Here is a 22,100-nt window from a genome sequence, read left to right as displayed (position 1 = left end):
TCCAGCTGCTGCCTCGCCTCCAGTCTTCTCAGCGGGCTGCCTGCCTCCGCCTCTCCTGCGGGTCTGGATGAGTGTTTCTTCTTTAACTCCTTGCTTGTGGGACTTCATACAGTTCGATTTTCTGTCAGTTCTGGTTGTTTTTTTGTTTTTTTTAATTGTTGTTGTCCTTTTTTGGTTGTGTAAGGAGGCACAGTGTGTCTGCCTATACCTCTATGTTGGCCAGAAGTCCAAAATTGTTTTTCTTGATAAAAATAGCATTTTTAGCATTTTTGCCAAAGTAATCATAGAATAAGGTAGGAAATATTTGCATATGAAGAATCTTCTCATACATGTTCTCAGATTTTGCTACATCTTTTGTGAAGTGGATCATTACAACAAATTGTTTTCTGTAGAAGAATTTTCTAATTGAGAAATTTCTTCTTTGACTAATGGCTTAGCAGATAAATGATTGTTAGAACAAAGTATGTCATAAAAGCAAAGTTGCCATAATTATAAATTTAAGATAGTAGTTTCAGGTTCTCTGCAGTATACTTTCAAGTATATCTAATACATATAAACATTAGTTCTAGTATATGCTATATTTGCCCTTAGTAATAACATAGTATTGGTTTTAATATTGAATGTTTGCTGATTCATTTCACTTCCTTTCTGAGCATTTAGATAATCCTTTGGGGGATGTTTTGCAGGATGCATAGTATACTTGTGGTTTTTTTAAAAAGGTAGTCTTTTGGTGTCAGTGCTGTACAAAAGTTTAAAAAATTCTTGTCATTTTAGAGCTCGAATTGAGTTTTCTGTTGCCTCTCTCACAATTGGATGGTATACAAAAGTAGATGAAGTACACTCATGGATATATAAAAACAACATGGAATAGGATATTGGACAAATGTGAGGACTCCTCATATCTAATACCAGTAATCTAACTACACATATAAAACATTTTGATACTCTTCTTACTGGATTATGTTTACGATGTATGCTAATATAAGCTCTCTTCCCCAAGGTTAATGGGATTACATGCTGCATTTTAGGGATCAGTCACTCCTAATTCTTGGTATCATCATGTGAGGCCATTCCGTCATACTAGCCCTTTACTGTAGCTTGCCTGAACTGCTGCTAGAAGGTTTGTGTTGCTTTTTTTCTGGCTTTAAGTTATATGCTGTTTGTGAATGACTAACTATGAGGCTTGTACCATCAAATTTTGAACAAGGGAGAGAAATGTTGAACATTTGTTTAGTGGGTTTCAGCGATAGTTTTCATATGCTGTGATGGGTAACCTGTGGTGAGTAACTTTAAAAATGTAGCTGGGATTAGCTTGCATTGTTCAAGTGGTTCCATGTTTTTTTTTTTTTGTTGTTAGTTTTTTGGGTAAGCTGGGTATCTCTTTGCATCCTTCGCCATAAAGTTACACAAGCTTTTGTTCACTTTCACCATATTAAATGGGAGACAAAACAATCTGTCAAAGTATTCTTGTTTTTTTTCTTTAGGGTTTAGATTTTATTTTATTTTATTTTATTTTTTTCATTTTATTTTATATTTTATTTTATTTATTTTATTTTAATCGTTGTTCAAGTACAGTTTTCTGTCCTTTACTCCCATCCCAGCCCACCTACCCATCACTCCCCACTTCCCTGCCATTTCCACCCCCTCCCCAGTTTTTGTCCATGTGTCCTTCATACTTGTTCCTGTATACCCTTTCCCTTTTCCCCTGAAATTCCCTCCCATGTCAAAGTATTCTGAGTGTAGATACCAATGGCCCATGTCTTAATTAATAAACCTATATTTCAAAAGATATCAATAGTTATAGTGTATACTAGTACCCTTTTTTCAGTGAAAAGGTGTTCTCATTGGATTGGTAAAATCTTGTGAGTCTCTGACATGAGGGAAGCTTGCTTGATAAAAGGGAATTTAAATTTAAATTTTTATTGTGTTAACCCCCGAATAACATTTGCCATCAGAATCACTTTTTAAGTGGACTGTTCAGCAGCATTAAGGAAATAGACACTTTTGTGAAACAGATTTCTGGAACTTTTTTTGTCTGGAAAATCTGAAACTCTATACACATTAAATAATGACTTCCGTTTTTAAGCTCCCTCCACCCCCTGGTAACCACCATTCTACTTTCTGTCTCTATGAATTGGACTACTACTGTAGATATATCATGTAAGTAGAATCATATAAAATAGGGGTGGGCAAAAAGTAGGTTTATAGTTGTAAGTATATGAAACAGTTAATAAAGCTGTTGTAATTAACCTGTATGTCTTTTTTTCCATGTTAACAGCTGTAAACCTACTTTTGCCCATGTCTGTATTTTTCTTTTTGTGACTGCTTGGCTTATTTCATTTACTAAAATTCCCTGAAGCTTCATCCATGTTGTAGCATGTGACAGGATTTCCTTTCTTCATAAGGAAGAATAATACTCCATTGTATGTATATGCCATATGCTGTTAATGGGCATGTGGTCTGCTTCCACCTCTTGGCTATTGTGAATGAATACTGCTGCTATGAGTGTGGGTGTGCAGCTATCTCTTTGAGACCCAGCTTTCAATTGTTTTGGGTATAAGTATACATGGAAGTGGGGTTTGCTGAATCGATCATATGGCAGTTTTATTTTAAATTTTTTGAGAAACCTCCTTGCTGTTTTCCATAGTAGTTGTATAGTTTATAATCCTACCAACAGTACATGGTTGTTAAGTTTTTTCACATCCTTGCCGACACTGGTTATTGTGTGTCTTTTTTATTCTAGCCATCCCAGAAGGTATGGAATGGTATGTCATAGTGGTTTTGCTTTCAGTCCTTGGCTCATTTTTTATTTGGGTAGTTTGATTTTTTTGGTGGTTGTAGAAATTTTAAAATGTATTCTGGATATTAACTTCCTATCAGGTATATGGTTTGCACATATTTTCTCCCATTCTGTAGGTTGCCTTTACACTCTGTTGATTATGTTCTTTTGGTCTGTAAAAGTTTTGATGTAATCCTGTTTGTCTCTTTTTCCTTCTAGTACTCTATGTTTTTGGTGTCATATCTAAGTGTTCATTGCTAAGTTCAGTGTTGTGAAGCTTTTCCCCTGTTTTTTTTTTCTCAGAGTTTAATAGTTTTAAGTCTTACATTTAGATCTGAATTGATTTTGAATTAATTTTTGTATATGGTGTGAGATAATGAATGGTCCGATTTCATTCTTTTACATGTAGACATCCAGTCTTCCCTGCACCATTTGGTGAAGAGACTGTCTTTTCCTCATTGAGTGGTCTTGGCATCCTTGTCAAAAAAGTTATTTAAGTATGTATGCCAGGATGTATTTCTGGTCTTTATATTGTATTCCATTGGTCTGTGTATCTCTCTCTATGCCAGTACCACGTTGCTCTGATTACTGTAGCTTGATGATGTTTTGAAATCAGGAAGTGTGATTCTTTCAATTTTGTTCCTTTTTTCTAAATTGTTTTAGTTATTTGGAGTTCCTTCAATTTCATAATGAATTTTTCTATTTCTATAAAAAAGTGTTCTTGGGATTTTGATAGGGATTGTGTTGAATCTGTAGATTGCTTTGGGTAGCATGGACATCCTTACAATATAGTCTTCCAATCCATGAGTGGGGTATCTTTCCATTTATTTGTGTTTTCTTTAATTTCATTTAGCAGTGCTTTATAATTTTCAGTGTGTGTTTCACCTTCTTGGTTAGGTTTATTACTAAGTATTGGATTCTTCTTGGTGCTGTTGTAAATGGAAATTGTTTTCTTAATCTCCTTTTTGGATTGTTCACTGTATATAGATGCACAACTGATTGTTGTGTGTTGATTTGTATCCTGCAGCTTTGCTGACTCTTTTTTATTCAAACAGGTTGTGTTTGTGTGTGAAATCTTTAGGGTGTTTTACATGTAAGAGCTTATCATCTGTGAATGTAGATAATTTTACTTCTTCCTTTCTAGTTTGGATGCCTTTTATTTCTGTTTCTTGCCTAATTGCTCTGGGTAGGACTTCCAATACTGTATTGAATAGAAGTGGTAGGACTGTGTATCCTTGTCTTGTTCCTGACTTTGGAAAGCTTTCAGTCAGTTACCATTCAATATGATATTAGCTGTGAGCTTTTCATAAGTGTCCTTTATTATTTTGGGGTATTTTCCTTCTATTCCTAGTTTGTTGAGCATTTTTATCATGAAAAGGTGTTGAATCTTATGCTTTTTTTCTGCATCAGTTGAGATGATCACAAAGGTAATTTTGGTCTGTCACTCTCTTTTTTTTTTAAGGCATCATTTAATACAGCGATTTCAACCTTTTTCATATCATGGTGCACATAAATTAATGACTAAAAAGTCTACAGCATGCCAAAAAATATATTTTTACCAATCTGAAAAGAAAACGGTGTAATTGTGATTTATTCACAGCAGATGGCTGTTGTTGTGTGACTGTTGTCACTTTTTTTATTGAAAGGAGGTCAGCCCTCCAACTAATAGTCAGGTACTACATGTTTTAAGAATTCTTTCAGTATACCAGTGTGCCTTGCAGCATACCAATATGCCATGGCACACCAGTTAAAAATTGCTGCTTATATAGTAATATCCCATGAACACACAGTTGAATTATTTTTGTTCATTATTCACTTTTTTTAAGGTTTTATTTGTATATTTTTTAGAGAGGGAAGGGTGGGAGAAAGAGAGAGAAAGAGAAATATCAATGTGTGGTTGCTGGGGGCCATGGCCTGCAACCCAGGCATGTGCCCTGACTGGGAATTGAACCTGTGATGCTTTGGTTTGCAGCCTGCGCTCAATCCACTGAGCTACGCCAGCCAGGGCTGTTCATTATTCACTTAATGTAGTACATTATAATGATTGATTTTCATATGTTGAACTAGCCTTGCATTCAGGGAATAAATCTCACTTGATCATGCTGTATTATATTTTCAATGTGCTGTTGAATAGTTTGCCAATAGTTTGGTAAGGGTTTTGTATCAATATTCATCGGGCATATCAGTCGATGTATTTTGGTAGTATCTTTTTCTGGCTTAAATTTAACTTTTTAAAAATAATTTACATGTTTTAGCCCTGACTGGTGTGGCTCATTGGGTTGGGCGTTGTCTCATAGACCCAAGGGTCGCATGTTTAATTCCTGGTTAGGGCACATGCCTGGGTTGCAGTTTGGGTCGCCAGTTGGGGGTGAGTATGAGGCAACTGATTGATGTTTCTCTCCTTCTCTTCCTCCCTCCTTTCCTCTTTCCCTAAAAATAAATAAATAAATAAATAAATACACACATAACATAATTTAAAAATAATTTACATGTCTTAATTTTTAGGAAAGCTTAAGATTAGAGCAAATTAAAATAATTTTAGAGTACAACATATGTGTGATTTCTGGTCATTGTCATTGTGTAGAATTACCAAACGAAGAACTAACCTTTTAGATCTGAACTAAGAAATGGGAAGTACTTGTATACTGTGTTCATAAACTTCATTGTGGAATCATATTTGCATTGAATATGAATATAATTCAGACCTACGAATTATGTACATTGGATGTAAATAGAGATTAGTGGTTTCCATTGAGTGGATGCTAATTCTAGATATTTTAATAAGGTTACCAGAAGTGGAAGGTAAAAAATATCAAAGATACGGCATACTGTATTTTGTGGCCATACTAAAATTTAAAAAAATTGTTCTTAGTAACTGCAATTCTGAATTTTAGATTGAAATTTCCCATTATTGCCTATAAAGTGGTTTAATTTACACTTTGGCTTTGTTGTTATTAACCAAATTGCACTTGTTGCCTCTCCATCTTCATATGAATTATTAATAAACTCAGTATTTCAGTTAGATACTTTTTACAACCTTGAAAAAATAAGTGTGAGATCTTTTTAAAAATATGTATTTAGAGAGGGAAAGGGAAGGAGAAAGAGAGAGAGAGAGAGACATTGATGTGAGAGAGAAACATTGAGCTGCATGGGTTGCCCTTTGTATGTGCCCTGACCAGTAATCGAACCCTTGACCTTTTGGTTTGTGGGATGACACTCAGCCAACTGAGCTACACCTGCCAGGGCTGAAAGTTTTTGATGTAATCAATTAGAGAATATAAAATATTTGGATTTCCCTTTGCTTTGAAATCTGCCAGTGAGCCAGTGGCACCCAGTGGGAAGTGGGTGTGATGGTAATAATGCACTGTACTTATATTGTGCTGTATACCATTTGAGTGTTAACCTATGAATTTAGCTCATTGTTGTAAATTTGATTTTTAGATCTAGATATTCATTCGTACTAGCTAATTGGGTCTCACCTCTGAAATGTTGCTAGCTACTCCACCCAGTGTGTTTTCCACTGTATATTCGTGATATCTTAACAGACAGAAAGTTTTGTCAGTGGGGCTATATATATTTTAAATTAATTCAAAAAGCTAGATGCAGAGCATGGTATTCAGGTATAAGTGCGACGAAGAGTGAGCATTGACAGTACTTTAAAAAATTACTCATGATTTAGCTATTGACTTTGGCAGACTGAGATGATTTTAGGGTGACGGTATATAATAAAAAACATTTTACCTGTTTTTGAGATTATCTTGGGTTAGGGCCAGATAATGTCTAGTCAACTGCAGCTTGTTAGGGCAGATTTGGAATTAGATGGCTGATATCTGTCCATCAGGTATGATAGGTATACAGTGTCTCTAGAAGCAGCCAGGGCCAGTATGGTAGATAGATGAGAGGAGGACAGTACTGTGGCATTAAGATTAGGATAACTGGAGGGACACAGGGAGACTTATTAGGGTGGGTTTAGGTGTGGGATTCCAGTTCCTGGGATGGAGTTAGCAGATAACATTGCAGCAAGAACAAGGTAGGGTATTATTGATCCTCAGGCATAGGGTACAGCTGAGCACAGGGTGATAGAGTAATGGGTGTGCAGGAGTGAGGCAGAAATTTTTTTCTTACTCTCTCCCCATCCAAAAGAAAAAGTCCAACTGGTAGTACTTGTTGAAGTTCATGAGTGGCGTACTAGATTTTCTACAGAAATTAGAAATCATGGTCAAGAACTAGGGCAGGCTGAGTATGTAGGTTGGGCCAGGTGATCCTAATTGTGTTTAGGACTCAAGTCACATTTGGAAAGTATTGGAGAGTGTGGATAGACAAAGAAATGAGGAAGACTGCTGAGCACCTACTCTCATGTACTTAAAAATAGGTGAACAGGTAGATGTTTCCAGTTCTTTCTGGATTCAGTTTCTGGCTAGTGTATAGTGATGCCATATCTGTGTATAGTCTGAGCCCCAGCTTGTTCCTTCCCCTCTTCCTGAAAGTAAAAGTTGATTTTGAATTGTTGTAGTAAACTACCCATGTTGCTGCACAGTCATAAGTAAGTAGTTTCAGTGTATGGGTGTTAGATTAGTTACATTTTGGTACCATGATTTAAACCATGCCAAACATTCAGTTAATTCCTACATTTAAGTGTTTGTGTTACAATGCTGGCATTTCAGAGGGTATATACATTTCCTAGATGTGAGCTTATGGATAGAAGGGTGTAACCCTTTTAGGGAGGAGTGTTAGATACACATGTGTTGAATTTGCTGGCTTTTAGCATTTGAATGTTTCTGTACTTTTAGGGAAAGAAGTAACACACTAGCTATTTTAAATGTTCACCCACTCCTGAATAATACATGAATTCTGAGAGACCTTGTTTAATGATGGTTGTTTTGTAGTTTGTAAAAGTTTTGCCTTGAGACCACTTGATTTGAGTTAGAAGAACTTTGAAATGATTTTGTAACAAATCAAAAGATTTTACAGAAGTGGGTGAGAAAGTTTTTTTCATTTATCAAATTAACTTGGAATCTTAACTTTGAGTATCAGGCTATGAACATGTATTCATTATAGATAAATTCAAAAGCTATGGTGATGAAGTTTCAGCTTTTAGATCTCTATTCAAAAGCAGTTCTTTTGAGAATGTTTGCTCGAATTTAACATGCAGAATTAATCTATTATGACCTATTATTTTTTAATTTAGTAATTACATATGAATTTATTTAACAAAACTTTAATGGCTTACACGGTCTAAGGAAGTGGTTTTACAGTATATTATGCAACTTATCTACAAATGTGTTCCCTTAGTTTTCAGTAAGGAGAAACAGAAGCTAGTTTTTATTGGATATATTTTTCCCCCAAAAGGAAAGTAGTGATTGAAAGTTTTAAAGCAAATTCCATTTCTATGCTTTATTCTCCAAAGATGTTGGAATGTTAACTCTTTTTATAGTAGTTATAGAGAATTGGTACATGTGATAAAAATCTCAGAAGTTTTTCCTTGACACTAGGTGAGAGCTCCACCTTGTGATCTTTTAGCATATTTAAAAAATATTAATAACCTACAGTAGGCCAGAAATGGTATGATAAGTTTGCTTATTTAACTCAAACTTTTATTGAGCATTACATATTCTTACAGGTTTGAGTTCCCCAACCTAGATCATATGATGTGTTCATTTAAAGATCTTACTTGTGAAATTTGTTTTTTTAAATAAAGAGACTTTCCATCCTTTTAAAAAGATTTTACTTGTTTATTTGTTCTTAGAGAGAGGGGGAGGCGGGGAGATACAGAGGGGAAAAATCACTGATGTGTGAAAGAAACATTTATCGCTGGTCCCCCTACAGGGGACCAGCCTGCAACCCAGGCGTGTGCCTTGACCAGACATCGAATTGAATCTGTGACCTTTTGCTTTGTGGGATGACACCCAACCAACTGAGCTGTGCCTTGTGAAATTTTTAAAATTTTTATGTATTTACTTTTAGAGAGAGGGGAAGGTAGGGAAAAAGAGGGGGAGAGAAATACCAATGTGTGGTCGCCTCTTGCATGCCCCCTACTGGGGACCTGGCCCGCAACAAAGGCTTGTGTGGATTCAGGAATCGAACTGGTGACCCTTTGGTTCACAGCTGGTGCTTATTAATTCACTGAGCCATACCAGCCAGGGCTACTTGTGAAATTTTTAATGTAAGTCTTTAGAAGAAGCAAACTGTGTTTATATAAAGATGTAGACATTTAAAGTAAAGAGGGAAAAATTTTCAGTATAGTTTTTGAGCAGCGAAGAACTGTTTTGGTGACTAATTCATTACTTAGAGAATGATTAAAATAATAAAAATTCAGATCCATGGAATTTAGTATTTTTATGTTTAGTATTAGGTGGCTGTAGAGGTAGGTGCCTTATAGAAATAACTATATTTTCTCATTTATTATTGCCGGTCGTTCCATAAGGGCACAGATCGTTGCTGTCCTCTCCACCAGTGTATGTCCAGTGTCTTGCATTGCCTTTGACACATGGTAGATTTTTTTAAAGATTTTATTTATTTATTTTCAGAGAGGGAGGGGGGGAGAGAGAGAGAGAGAGGGAGAGAGAGAGAGGGGGAGAGAGAGAGAGGGAGAGAAACAGAGAAACATCAATGTGCGGTTCCTGGGGGCCATGGCCTGCAACCCAAGCATGTGCCCTGACTGGGAATTGAACCTGCGATGCTTTGGTTTGCAGCCTGCACTCAATCCACTGAGCTACATCAGCCAGGGCAGGTGGATGTTTTTAATAGGTACGATGGATTTTGTAATGGTTAGACACTTTTTAAAACAAGTATTTTATTGGGATAGGGAGTTGACCAATTTAATATTTTTTTCTAAACCTGTCAGATGGTATTCCTTTTCAAATACAGGCACCTTGTCTGGAAGACTTACATCTTTATAAATTCCTTTTTTCTTTTGTTTGCTTTGGTTTCTAATTTCCAAATACATGTTAGTATAACCCTATACTGAGCAAAATAATTTGACCTGACAAGACTTCTTGTACACAAAAAAATTAAGTTTGAAGTATACGGATGAAGGTAGTATGTCACACTGTATTTATTTAGTGCTCTCTGCTTTTCAGAGTTGGTACATTCTTTTTGTCCATTAGGAAGCTTTTTTTTTTTTTTTTGAGCTTCCCAAACTTGTGTTTTACTTTATTTTATTTATTTAATTTTAATATATTTTATTGATTATGCTATTACAGTTGTCCCAGTTTTCCCCCTTTGCCTTCCACCTCCTGGTATCCCCCATTCCCTCTAGCAACCTCCACATCATTGTTCATGTCCATGGGTCATGCTTATAAATACTTTGGCTGCTCCATTTCTTACACTGTACTTTACATCCACATGGCTTTTCAGTACCTACCAATTTGTTCTTCTTAATCCCTGAACCTTTCCCCTCATTTTCTCCTCCCCCTCTTAGTTGATAATGCTCCAAATGATCTCCATGTCTGTGATTCTATTTCTGTTCTGCTTGTTTGCTTAATTTGTTTTATAGATTGAGTTGTTGATAGTTGTGAATTTATTGCCATTTTAATGTTCATAGCTTTGATCTTTTTTCTTATATAAGTCCCTTTAACATTTCATCTAATAATGACTTGGTGATGAATTCTTAGCTTTACCTTGTCTAGGAAGCATTTCATCTGCCCTTTGATTCTAAATGATAGCTTTGCTGGGTGGAGTAATCTATGTTGTAGGTCCTTGCTTTTCATCACTTTGAATATTTCTTGCCAGTCTTTTCTAACCTGCAAAGTTTCTTTTGAGAAATCAGCTGACAGTCTTACAGGAACTCCCCTGTAGGTAATTAACTGCTTTTCTCTTGCTGCTTTTACAATTCTCTCTTTATCTTCAACCTTTGGCATTTTAATTATGATGTGTCTTGGTGTGGTCCTCTTTGTGTCCATCTTCTTTGAGACTCCCTGTGCTTCCTGGACTTGTATGTCTATTTCCTTCACTAAATTTAGGGAAGTTTTCTTTCATTATATTTTCAAATAAGTTTTCAATTTCTTGCTCTTCTCTTCTTCTTCTGGCACCCCTATGATTCTAATGTTGGTACATTTGAAGTTGCCCCAGAGGCTCCTTAGCCTATTTTTGTGGGTTTTTTTATTTATTCTTTTTTTCTTCTTGCAGTTCTGATTGAATGCTATTTTTCTTCCTTGTGTTCTAAATCATTGATTTGATTCTTGACTTCATCCACTCCACTGTTGTTTTGTTGTAAATTTCTCTTTACTTCACTGGGTCTTTTTTTATGCTGTTGCAGGACCCAGTGAGTTCCTTGAGTGTCCTAATAACCAGTGTTTTGAACTCTGCATCTGATAGATTGCTTATCTCCATTTTTTTAAAGTTCTTTTTCTGGACTTCTGTTCTGTTCTTTCATTTGGGCTATTTTTTTTTGTCTCTTCATTTTGGCAGCTTCCCTATGTTCATTTCTATGTATTAGGTAGAGCTGCTTTGACTCCCTGTCTTAGTAGTGTGGCCTATTGTGGAAGAGTGTACTGGTAAGTTGAATGCAGCAGAACCTAAGGCAATTACCAGGGCAGGGCAACCTGTGTGAACCAGGTTGATGGCATCTCAGATATGGTGTTGCTGCTCTGTGGCTCTGTGTGGAGGTGGGCTCAAGAACGGACACAATGCCACTTTCTGACCTCTTGTTTTGTCTGGGAGGAAGCTGTCCCCTGGCACTCACCCCGATGCCAGATGCTTCAGTTTCTCCCCATATGTCACTAGTGCCCTTCCAGCTCCTGCCCTGGTGCTGGAGCTCAAAGGGAGTAAGTCTTTGTTAGTTCAAAGTCCATTTCAGGCCCCTCAAGAGGAAACTTTTGAGAATCCCATGGTTTCTTTTACCACTCCAACCCCCACAGCTTTTTACAGCCAGAAGTTATGGGGACTTACATATTTTCCTGGCACTGGAACCCTGGCCTGGGTAGTCTGGTGTTGGGCTGGGATCCCTTGCTCCCCAAAGTATCCCTCCTGTTTTTTATCCACCACACGTTGGTGTGGGACCACCCACCTGTTCTGCATCACTGCCCCTCCTACCTGTCTGGATGAATAGGACTTCTTTAATTCCTTGGTAGTTGGACTTTCATACAGCTCAATTTTCTGACAATTCTGGGTGATAGTTGTTTTGTATTCTAGTTGTAATTTTTGCTGTGGTTGTGCGAGAAGGCAAGGCATGTTTACCAATGCCTCCAGCTTGACCAGACGTGCCCCAAACTTGAACATCCCAGGCAAAGTATCTGCACCTAGTGGCTGCTGGCCTGGCAAAATATCTACGCTTTAGTAGAATATATTTAGAAACTATCTTTAAAGTCTGTTTCAAAACTGTATACTTAAGGGATGCAGCAAGTTTGGTTTTATAAAGTGCTCAGAGAGTTGGGGGACAGTTACACAGACAGTCAAAGCAAGCACTTGATTTCCATCTTGCCATCTAGATGACCTCATTGGTTAGAACTTATTTAGCTCTGTACCTCTCCAGCTGTCTCTAAAAAACATTTTTTTTCTTAAAAAATACTTTCTTTTTAAAAATAAATTTCATTTTAAGAGGCAAGGTACATCCTACATTAATGGCAAGCCTCAGAATTCTGATACTATTTAGATAACTCCTTGGGTCACTGTAAGAATACAACCAGATTAGCCCTGGCTGGTGTGACTCAGTAGATTCAGTGCCTGTGAACCAAAGGGTTGCAGGCTCGATTTCCAGTCAGGACACAAAACCTGGCTTGTGGGTCTGGTCCCTAGTGGGACCCCACTAGGGTGGGGTGTGTGAGAGGCAACCACACATTGATGTTTCTTTCACTGTTTCCTTCACCTCCCCACTGTCTAAAAGTGAATGAATGAATGAATGAATGCTTTAATAAAAAGAATACAACCAGATTAACAATTAGTGGCCTTGGAATGGAACTATCCTGTGATCATACTAACAGTCATGTCTAAATATTTTACGATGTGAGTATTTTTTTTTTAAGATTTTATTTATTTATTTTAGAGAGGGAAGGGAGGGAGATAGAGAGAGAGAGAGAGAGAGAGAGAGAGAGAGACATCAATGTGCGGTTGCTGGGGGTTCTGGCCTGCAACCCAGGAATGTACCCTGGCTGGGAATCGAACCTGGGACACTTTGGTTCCTAGCCCGCGCTCAATCCACTGAGCTACGCCAGCCAGGGCACGATGTGAGTATTCTTTAGGAATAAAAAGTTAAGCTCAAAGTGGTTGTGCAGACAACCCTTGATTATTCAGGACTTAATTTGTGGGATACTCATTCGTGTTTCTCTTATTGTATTATTTTGCTTACTCATAGCAGCTTAGTTAGAGTGAGCTAGGGAATGCTGTGTTTTGACTATTTATGATGTTTTTAAAGATTTAGAATTAATGGGAAACCTAAACTATCATTTTCTTTTATAACATCTTTATTAGGAAATATCATTGGCAGTTTATCAGTGTGTGATATTTGAACATTTATTATTGATTGGGCATGTGCAATCTTATCTGTTTTTTCTTTAGGTTCACCAAGTGCTAGATTCACATGGAAATAAAAGAAAAACAAGAAAAATATTAAGAAAGTTACACATAAGATTAAGTACTCGAGTCTCTCGCTCGCTCGCTTGCTCGCTCGCTTTCTCTTTTTTTTCTCTTGCACAGACTTGTCATTTGCTTTTAGGTCATTCTTTCATTTAAGAACTGCATCTTTGGCCTTAAAAGCTAGAAATAATACCTTCCTGTGGTCAAACTTAGACTGTTGGCCATATGACATTATTGGTATTTAAATTGATTATAAGTTTCTTGAGAGCAAGGGACTAGATCAGCACTAGCATTTTTTCCCCTTCCCTATTCAACACAAGGTGGTATTGTCATGAAGTGCTTATTTATTAATCAGCTGTGCTTTGGACTGTGTTTCCTCTACAGTAGAAGAACTGACTTTTATAGTGTTTTAAATTTTATCATAGCTTTTTTATTTGCTCTTTTTAACTGTACTGTACACTATCAGCAAAAAATTATAATATAGAATTTTTCAGACGTCATGTGTTATGGTAAGTTTGTCATACGGATTTCAGGACCAGTACAGAGTCACATCATGTTCCTAGTTAGGGTATATGTTTTTTCAAAGCCAGGCTAGAGAATCATAACACATTTTTAAAATAATTGTAATACAAGCTTTTTTCTTTGTGTCTGTTGTTACTGTTGTGGGGCTACAATAGTTGTAAGAAACCCTTATTTACTGAAATGCATTAGCAGGCACAGGGGAATTTAGTTTTTGAGTGTAGATACCCTTCCCAATGTTTTAATTTTAATTTTAATTAAAATTTTTATTTATTTTTAGAGAGAGGGAAAGAGAGGGAGACAGAAACATCCAATGTGGGAGAGAGACATAGATTGGTTGCCTCTTGCACACCCCCTTATCGGGGATCTGGCCCACAGCCTAGGCATGTGTCCTGTCTCTGGAAATGGGTTCGCAGGCCAGTGCTCAGTCTACTGAGCCACACCAGTTAGGGCTTTCCCGATGTTTTTGGTGTGTTTATAATAGATATGGCATTCCTCCCCTTTAAAGGAATTGTCTGTCTTAGAAGAAAGAAGCAAACCATCGTTTTACCCACGTAAATATATGAATATATTTCTGACATTGGGGTGTTCCAGAAGATGATAAAGAAATGATAGCAGCTCCAGAAATACCAACTGATTTTAATCTACTTCAGTAAGTATATTACAATGATTTTAAATACTTGTTTTTTCCACAAAATAGGAAATGTTAAAATTACTTCTGCTTCAGAAGATTGAATGTATAATATATAGCATAATATGTATACTTTGAAGCAGTTTATATTAATACTCATTGAACTATGTATGTAGCAGTAATTATTTCATGCTTTTTGTGCTGTTTTAAATTTTTTAATTTAGATACCTCATTATTTATGCTGTGTAGTTGAGTCCATACTTGCTTTTATAATAACTATTTTGAGGGAATGTAATGAAATTCTTAAAAAGTTCTCTTGTTAATAAGGAATATATATCATGCAGTGGTACTTAGGATGTAATGTCAGCTTTCTGTTATAAAATCAAGTTGGTGATATGCTAAAACAAATCTGGGAGAGTAGGACATGCTCTTCATATTTTTGCAGGAACACTTACATGCTCGTTGATCCATAAAGTGACTTCAACATAGACATTTTCTTTATCCTTAAAAGCTGCCTATATTCCTTATTCGACTTTTATTCTAAGTACTCTTCGGTAATGTTGGAAAGAATTTGAACTGCTATATGTAATAGTGGTTTTTATACTACATCCCAGTTTCATGGGGTGTGTCAGTGAAAAGCGAACCTTTAAACTGCTTGTGGATTTCTTTAACTTTACACACACATATACCACACCATATTTGCTATAAGGGTCTTTATAAGACTTGATTTGAAAACAGTCTGGCGCTAAAAATTTTGAAAACAACATATATGTCTTTCTACATAATGGTAGTTAGCCTTTTGATGATGTGTGGATTTTCATTTTAAATAATTTTCAGTGGGCACAAAGGATCTACTAGGATATTGCCAATATTTCAAAGTATTATTTTTTTTAGATTTTATTTACTTATTTTTAGACAGAAGTTAAGGGAGGGTGAAAGAGAGGGAGAAAAACATCAGTGTGTGGTTTCCTCTCACGCACCCCCCACTGGGGCCCTGGCCTGAAACTCAGGCATGTGCCCTGACTGGGAATTGAACCAGTGACACTTTGGTTTGCAGGGCGGTGCTCAATCCACTGAGCTACACCAGCAGGGGCTGATTTTTTTAATGTAACTTCAATCCCAGTGTTTACTGATGTATATTAACTCTGTTTTAGAGATTTTTGAGGAAAATTTCTTGGTTTTCTTTTTGTTTGAGGGAGGCTATGGGCTAGTCTGAGAAAATAATTTTTGTTTGACTATTGTAAAATTGTCTTAAATTTTTACATATTAATTAAGGGTTAGAGGTGATTAAAAAGTTTTGTATTATAAACTAGACCATTGAGCATTAGAATATTTTGAGTAAGTAGGGCCTGAAAAATAATGTATAAGAGAATTGATTTGTGGAGGTAGAATAGATAATATTTGTGTGGGGGGCAGGGTAAAGAGATAGGAGTAGAAGATTCAGTCATGTGATAGCTAACTTATGAAGTTTCAAGCCACTCAAAGGTTAAGCCAGTATGCTCCTTAAACACATCTATTGTGCCCAGGATAGGTTTTTGTTGTTTTGATCTTGAAAGCAGAGGAAAGCACTGGAGAAAGACAGACTCGAGAATATTTGTTTGATTGAGGATATTTTAGACTCCTATACTAGTTACTCACTTCAGCTGTCTTCCAAAGGTTTTCCGAGTTAGTAATCAAACCTCTAATGAGTTGTTCTTTTAGTTGGGATAGCGTGGAGATAATGATTAAGAGTGTGATTTAGTCCTTGGCTGGTGTGGCTCAGTGGATTGAATGCCAGACTGTGAACCAAAGGGTCACTAGTTTGATTCCTAGTCAGGCCATATGCCTGGTTTGCAGGCCAGGTCCCCGATGGGGGGCACATGAGAGACAACCACACATGGATGTCTCGCTCCCTCTCTTTTTCCTTTTCCTCCCCTTTGTCTAAAAATAAATAAATAAAATCTTTTTAAAAAGTGTAATTTAGCTTTTGATTACTCTGTGGCCATTGGAATATTGTGAAGACTAATGTTTGTTTGCAGACTTACAATAGTTACTGAGCTAAGAGAGTTGGTGTCCTGCAAATGTCGTGGGGAGAAAGTATTACTATACTCGAAGATATTTAAAAACATTTTCAGTTTTTTTTGCAAGGTCACATAGGTATATGAGAAGAATATTGATAAAGCAATCTTCTTAAGATGTTAACAGGCATGAGTTTCAGGGTTCATATTATAGTAGTCATTCAGTTTTTGGTGCATTAACTCTTGGAAATGGTATTTATTACAGGCCCTTTCCTCACAACATTATAGGACATAGTTAGGATTGCCACTATCTTTAATACGTTGTTTAAATTACTTGTAAGTAAGTTCTATAAATAGTACATCTCCCCTAGGATCTTAACCATTATTTTAGATTTATAAAGTATTTCTCCTACCTCACAGCCTCTGGACAACTGGTTATTGTAGCAATAAAAATGGAAATACAAGAAATCTAGTTAGACAAGACTATCTTTAGAAAGATAGCCTTTCACTTTGATCCATATATTTTAAGCAACTCTGGTACTAGGTTTACACATTTATCTTTTATGGGTGTGGCTCAATTCTAAAATATATTGTGACCCAAATACCAAGTATACCGTGCCTTAAAGCATTTAAATGAGGGTATGTTACTATTATTTAGACAGGCGCTTATTAACATATAGGAAGCATGACACATATGTATTTAAATTAGCCTGTTTCTGTATGTGGAAGAGTATCCAGATTATACAAAACATTCCTCCTACTCCAAAATAAGGCACAATTCATGGAACTATAGATTTATGTTAGGGAGATTGAAGAGACTTTAGAGATTTCATTCTTTCCTACTTAGGCATTATTTATAGATGAGAAGATTGAAAGTTGTCACTTATCCAATATCATATAGTTTCTTAGTACTAGACCCAGTTCTTCTGACTATTGCTTACCACCTCTTTATAATGGATTTTGGTCAATTTGCATACTTTTCTACTGTGTTTCATATGATTTACTTTGTAATAATGATTTATATATTCTTTCAGAAATACATGTTACACCTAGATTTATAAATGTTTTTGAGTGATGTAGTAGAGGACAGAGAAACATCAGTATTGCTAAAATTCTCAAATAAAATTAATCTAGTGCCTAGTGTTCAAACACAGTTTCCCCTGAGCACAGTGGTCTTGGAATCAGAAAATGAAACCAGCCATTATAGCAGAACACCATAGTTCCTATGGTTTTGTTTTTGTTTGATTAAGAATTAACAAAGTAAAGAAATGTTTAGACATTTGTGTTTCAGATTGTTGTTCTGTAATTGGTTATGTAATTTTATATGTTTGGTAATGAGCTGTGGTGTGATTTGGAAAATCATCTTAATTACATGTAATGCTAATAGGGAGTTTTATAATGAGTTAACCAAACTTTTTTTTTTTAAAAGAAAATATGGCAAAAATTAGAAACTCTATCTATATTTCTAAGTGAGGTTTTAAATAATTGCTTATCTTTCTGTTATAGGGAGTCAGAAACACATTTTTCTTCTGATACAGATTTTGAAGACATTGAAGGGAAAAACCAAAAGCAAGGCAAAGGAAAAGTATGTATAGAATATGTGACTTTATTTTGATTTGTAAGGTCATTCATATACATATGTGCACATACATAATTATGTACACAATATATATAGTTGTTTTAGTTATAGCTCAGATGTTATCTTTTAAAAATGCCTTTTTTCTGATTGGTATGGTAAGCCTTTGAAACACATGCGCTTTCTGGGCATCTAGATCAAGTGCCTTTTGATTATCTACTTCTACTACTGTAAAGTTGAAATTAATAATGCATTGTTGTTTCTAGTAGTTTATTTTGTAAAGCTCAGTATGGTAAGCAAAATGTGATATTCTGTTGGCATTTTTATTTACACATCAGTAGTCAAATATAAAGCAAAACAGTAAATACAATTTGTTATTCTTAAAGCACCCTACACATGTAACTGGCAACCTGTTTATATCTAATTGCTTACTATTAACAATAGTTTTCCTCTTTCTAAATAATGTCAAGTGAAGTTCTGAGTCAATAGAATGCAAGTTTAGAATATGAGTGGGTACCCTGAGGACTCTGGATAACACTGCTAATGGTTAAATCATTTTGCTGTTTTAAGTACATTTAACTCAGTACATGTGTGTAATGCACTGGGCAAAATATGACATGTTACTGTTCAGCATTTTCTTAACCAATATGCATTTTGTATTTGTATTTCCTCATGACACATTTACTTTTAAAAAGTTTAATACAGAAATGTATAATAAAAAAAGCAAAATTCTTCTGTGAATCTATCACCCAGAGGTACTGTATCCTTTAAACATTTTGGTGAACATACTTTTGTACATAGAGCTGTATGTAAACCCAAACATAGAATTTTACTTAAATGGAATCATACTATGCAAACTTGCTTTTAAAACTCAATTGTATGGTGTTAGCAGCTTTCCTATAGTGATTTTTTTTCTGCCTGTAATTTTTAATGGTGTGATAGGATCCCATTTTGTGTATGGAACATAATTTATTTAACTAGCTCATGGAATACTATTTTAGAGTGCACATAATCCATGTTTCATAATTTCATATGCATAATTCCTTGAAAAGTGGTTTTGAGAGAGAAAAAGTGTGAATGAATAAAAATAATAACTCATGACTCTCCAAAGACAGCCAGAAGTTCTAGTGGATAGTGTGTTTATTCATTAGATAATCATTTTTCTTGTTTTGTAACCATCTTGCAAAACTGAAACTCCATTTTTGACTTGGAGTCTTGTCCCAATTTGTAAATTAAATCACAGTGGCATCTGCATAGAGGAGTCCCCAAAGTTTTTGTGCTACAGTTTGGTTAACTTTCTATAGCCACTGCTGTGAGTGAGGTGTTTGCGGGTAAGATCATGGGTTATAATAATAATAATAATAACTGCCATGTTTGACACTATTACTATGTATATTCCATGCACTGTGGCATGTTATCTAATTTAATACTTGAACAGCCTTGTGGATTAGAAAACATCCTGGTTTTATAGATAGGTAACTGAGGTCCAGAGAACTCAGTGGTTAAAGAATTTCTGACAGTTCCCAGAGGGGAGGGGAGACAGGGATAACAGGGGAAAGAAAGGGACAAAGCCAAAGGGGCAAAGGATTGAGGGTGGGAGGTGGGTATGGGAAAGTGGTAATGGGAAAATGGAGACAACTGTACTTGAATAGCAATAAATTTTTTTTTAAAAAGGAATTTGAGCCCACATCTATTGAAAGATGGTGCTTTTAATCCACTATTGCAGCAATTTTCAACTGGTTTGCTACAAGAATTTTTAAAACATGCAATGTCTGACTATTTAGTCAGGGTCTCTGATCTCTTTTCCCTTAGATTGTCAGATAAAATGACAACAGCCTCAACAATAACTTTTCAGTGTGAATGCCCTGTCTTGCACTATAAATATATAGGTCTTATAATAGTTGCATCACATCACATAATGAGATTGTGTCTGATTGGTTAATTTTTAGTACCAGAAATTCTTATATACACATATAGACACCTGACTTTTTAAAAAGTTACTCTGGAGCAAAAAGGGTAGGTAATTACTATGATTTTTTAAAAATCATTTAAAATTACACGTATTATTTGTCAGATTTGCAAAAAAATGAAATAGTTTTTGTTGTGCTGCAGAATTTTAGTAATTAGTTTTATGTGTGCCATGAGATGGAAAAGGTTTAAACAAAACTGCACTGTACTAGACTACCTCATAGGTTTTGTTTTTAGATTTTTTTCCCCTCTACATGATTGAACACAGGTTAGCATGTTTTCTTCTTGTACTTCCCTGTATTATCATAACTCTTTGCACATTGTTTTTTTCTAGCACATCATATCCACTGAGCCATTTTAATTGTACTAATTAGTTTTTCATACCAACAGGGAATATTGAGGCGTATGATAGATAAATTGCAAACATATAGCTCCATTTTTAATTAAATCATTTTTATTGTTACTCTATTAAAGTTGTCCCAATTTTTCCCCCTTTGCCCTCCTCTGCTCATGCCCCCTCCTCACTCCCACAGTCAATTCCCACACTGTTGTCCATGTCTGTGGGTCAGTCATACATGCTCTTTGTCTTGTCCAGGGTGACCAACCCTTTGGAGTCTATTGGCCACACTGGAAGAAGAGTTGTATTGGACCACTCATTAAATGCATTACAACACATAATCACAAAAATATCTCAATGTTTTAAATAAATTTACACTTTTGTGTTGGGCTGCATTCATAGCCATCCTAAGCCACATGTGGCCAGAGGCCGAAGGTTGGACAACCCTGGTAGTACCCTCCCCCTTCTTTCCACAATTATCAACCTCCCTCCTCCCCTCTGGTTACTTTCAGTCTGTTCCATGTTTCCATGCCTTTGGTTCTATTTTGTTCATTAGTTTATTTTGTTCATTAGATTCCTCTTATAGGTGAGATCATATGGTATTTGTCTTTCACTAACTGGCTTATTTCACTTAGCATAATATTTTGCAGTTCCATCCATGCTGTCATGAAGGGTAGGAGTTCCTTCTTTCTTTCTGCTGTGTAGTATTCCATTGTGTAAATGTACCACAGTTTTTTGGTCCACTCAATTACTGATTGGCATTTAGGCAGTTCCAGCACTTGGCTATTGTAAATAGCACCCCTCTGAACGTGGGTGTGGATAAGTTCTTTTGAATTGTGTTTCAGAATTCTTATGGTATATTCCCAGGAGTGGAATCACTGGGTCAAAAGGCAGTTCCATTTTCAGTTTTGAGGAAATTCCGTGGTGTTTGGCACAGTAGATGCACTAGTCTGCATTCCCACCCATAGTGCACTAAGGTTCCCTGTTCTCCATATCCTCTCCAGCACTTGTTTGTTGATTTATTAATGATGGCCATTCTAACATGTGTAAGGTGATATCTCAGTGTGGTTTTAATTTGCACCTCTCTAATGGCTAGTGATGTTGAGACATAGACATCTTTTCATATGTCTATGGGCCTTCCGTATGTCTTCCTTGGAGAGATATCTATTTAGATCCTTTGCCCATTTTTTAATTGGATTGTTTGTCTTCCTGGTGTTGAGTTGTATGAGTTCTTTCTATATTTCAGAGATCAAACCCTTGTCTGATGCATCATTGGCAAATATCTTCTCCCATACAGTTCCCTTTTCATTTTGATGATGGTTTCTTTAGCCATACAGAAGCTTTTTAGTTTGATGTAGTCCCATTTTTTTCCCTTTATTTCCCTTGCCCTAGGAGATATATTGGCAAAAATATAGCTCCATTTTAATTAGCATTTCACACTTTTCTAGTGTACTCTTTGTAGTTGATCATTTCTTTCACCTTTATCTCTGAAATTCTTTTTACTGGGGACAAAAGCCTTTTCATTCTACAATGAAGAATTAATGGCTTAGCCCCCAGTGGTTTGGTTTGGTGGGTTGGGTCCTGCAAACCAGAGGTGACAGGTTGGATTTCCTGGTCAGAGCACATGCCCGGGTTGCAGGCTGGGTCCCCAGTTGAGGGTAAGAGGCAACTGATTGATGTTTCTTTCTCTTTCACACATGGATATTTCTCTCCCTCTCCTCCTTCCTTTCCCCTCTATAAATAAATAAATAAATAAATAAATAAATAAAATCTTTAAAAAA

The 22,100-nt window shown here is 36.0% G+C and overlaps 1 protein-coding gene across 8 annotated transcripts in view; it reads left to right on the top strand.

Moving 5' to 3' along the window:
- The window catches only part of STAG2 (stromal antigen 2), a 125,948-nt gene that overhangs the window by 37,236 nt on the left and 66,612 nt on the right, over positions 1-22,100 (top strand). For all 8 annotated transcript variants that reach the window (XM_045852180.1, XM_045852174.1, XM_045852179.1 and 5 more), the window contains 2 exons: positions 14,319-14,462; positions 17,945-18,023. In XM_045852180.1, the coding sequence (XP_045708136.1) occupies positions 14,419-14,462; positions 17,945-18,023 (123 nt within the window). In that variant the 5' untranslated portion in view covers positions 14,319-14,418. The remainder of the gene's footprint in view (positions 1-14,318; positions 14,463-17,944; positions 18,024-22,100) is intronic.

Source organism: Phyllostomus hastatus, unplaced genomic scaffold, assembly GCF_019186645.2.
Source record: "Phyllostomus hastatus isolate PE091 unplaced genomic scaffold, TTU_PhHast_1.1 phas_contig_90, whole genome shotgun sequence".
Lineage (NCBI taxonomy): Eukaryota > Metazoa > Chordata > Mammalia > Chiroptera > Phyllostomidae > Phyllostomus > Phyllostomus hastatus.
The sequence above is the reverse complement of the archived record's forward strand: the minus strand, read 5'-3'. Positions and strand labels throughout refer to the sequence as shown.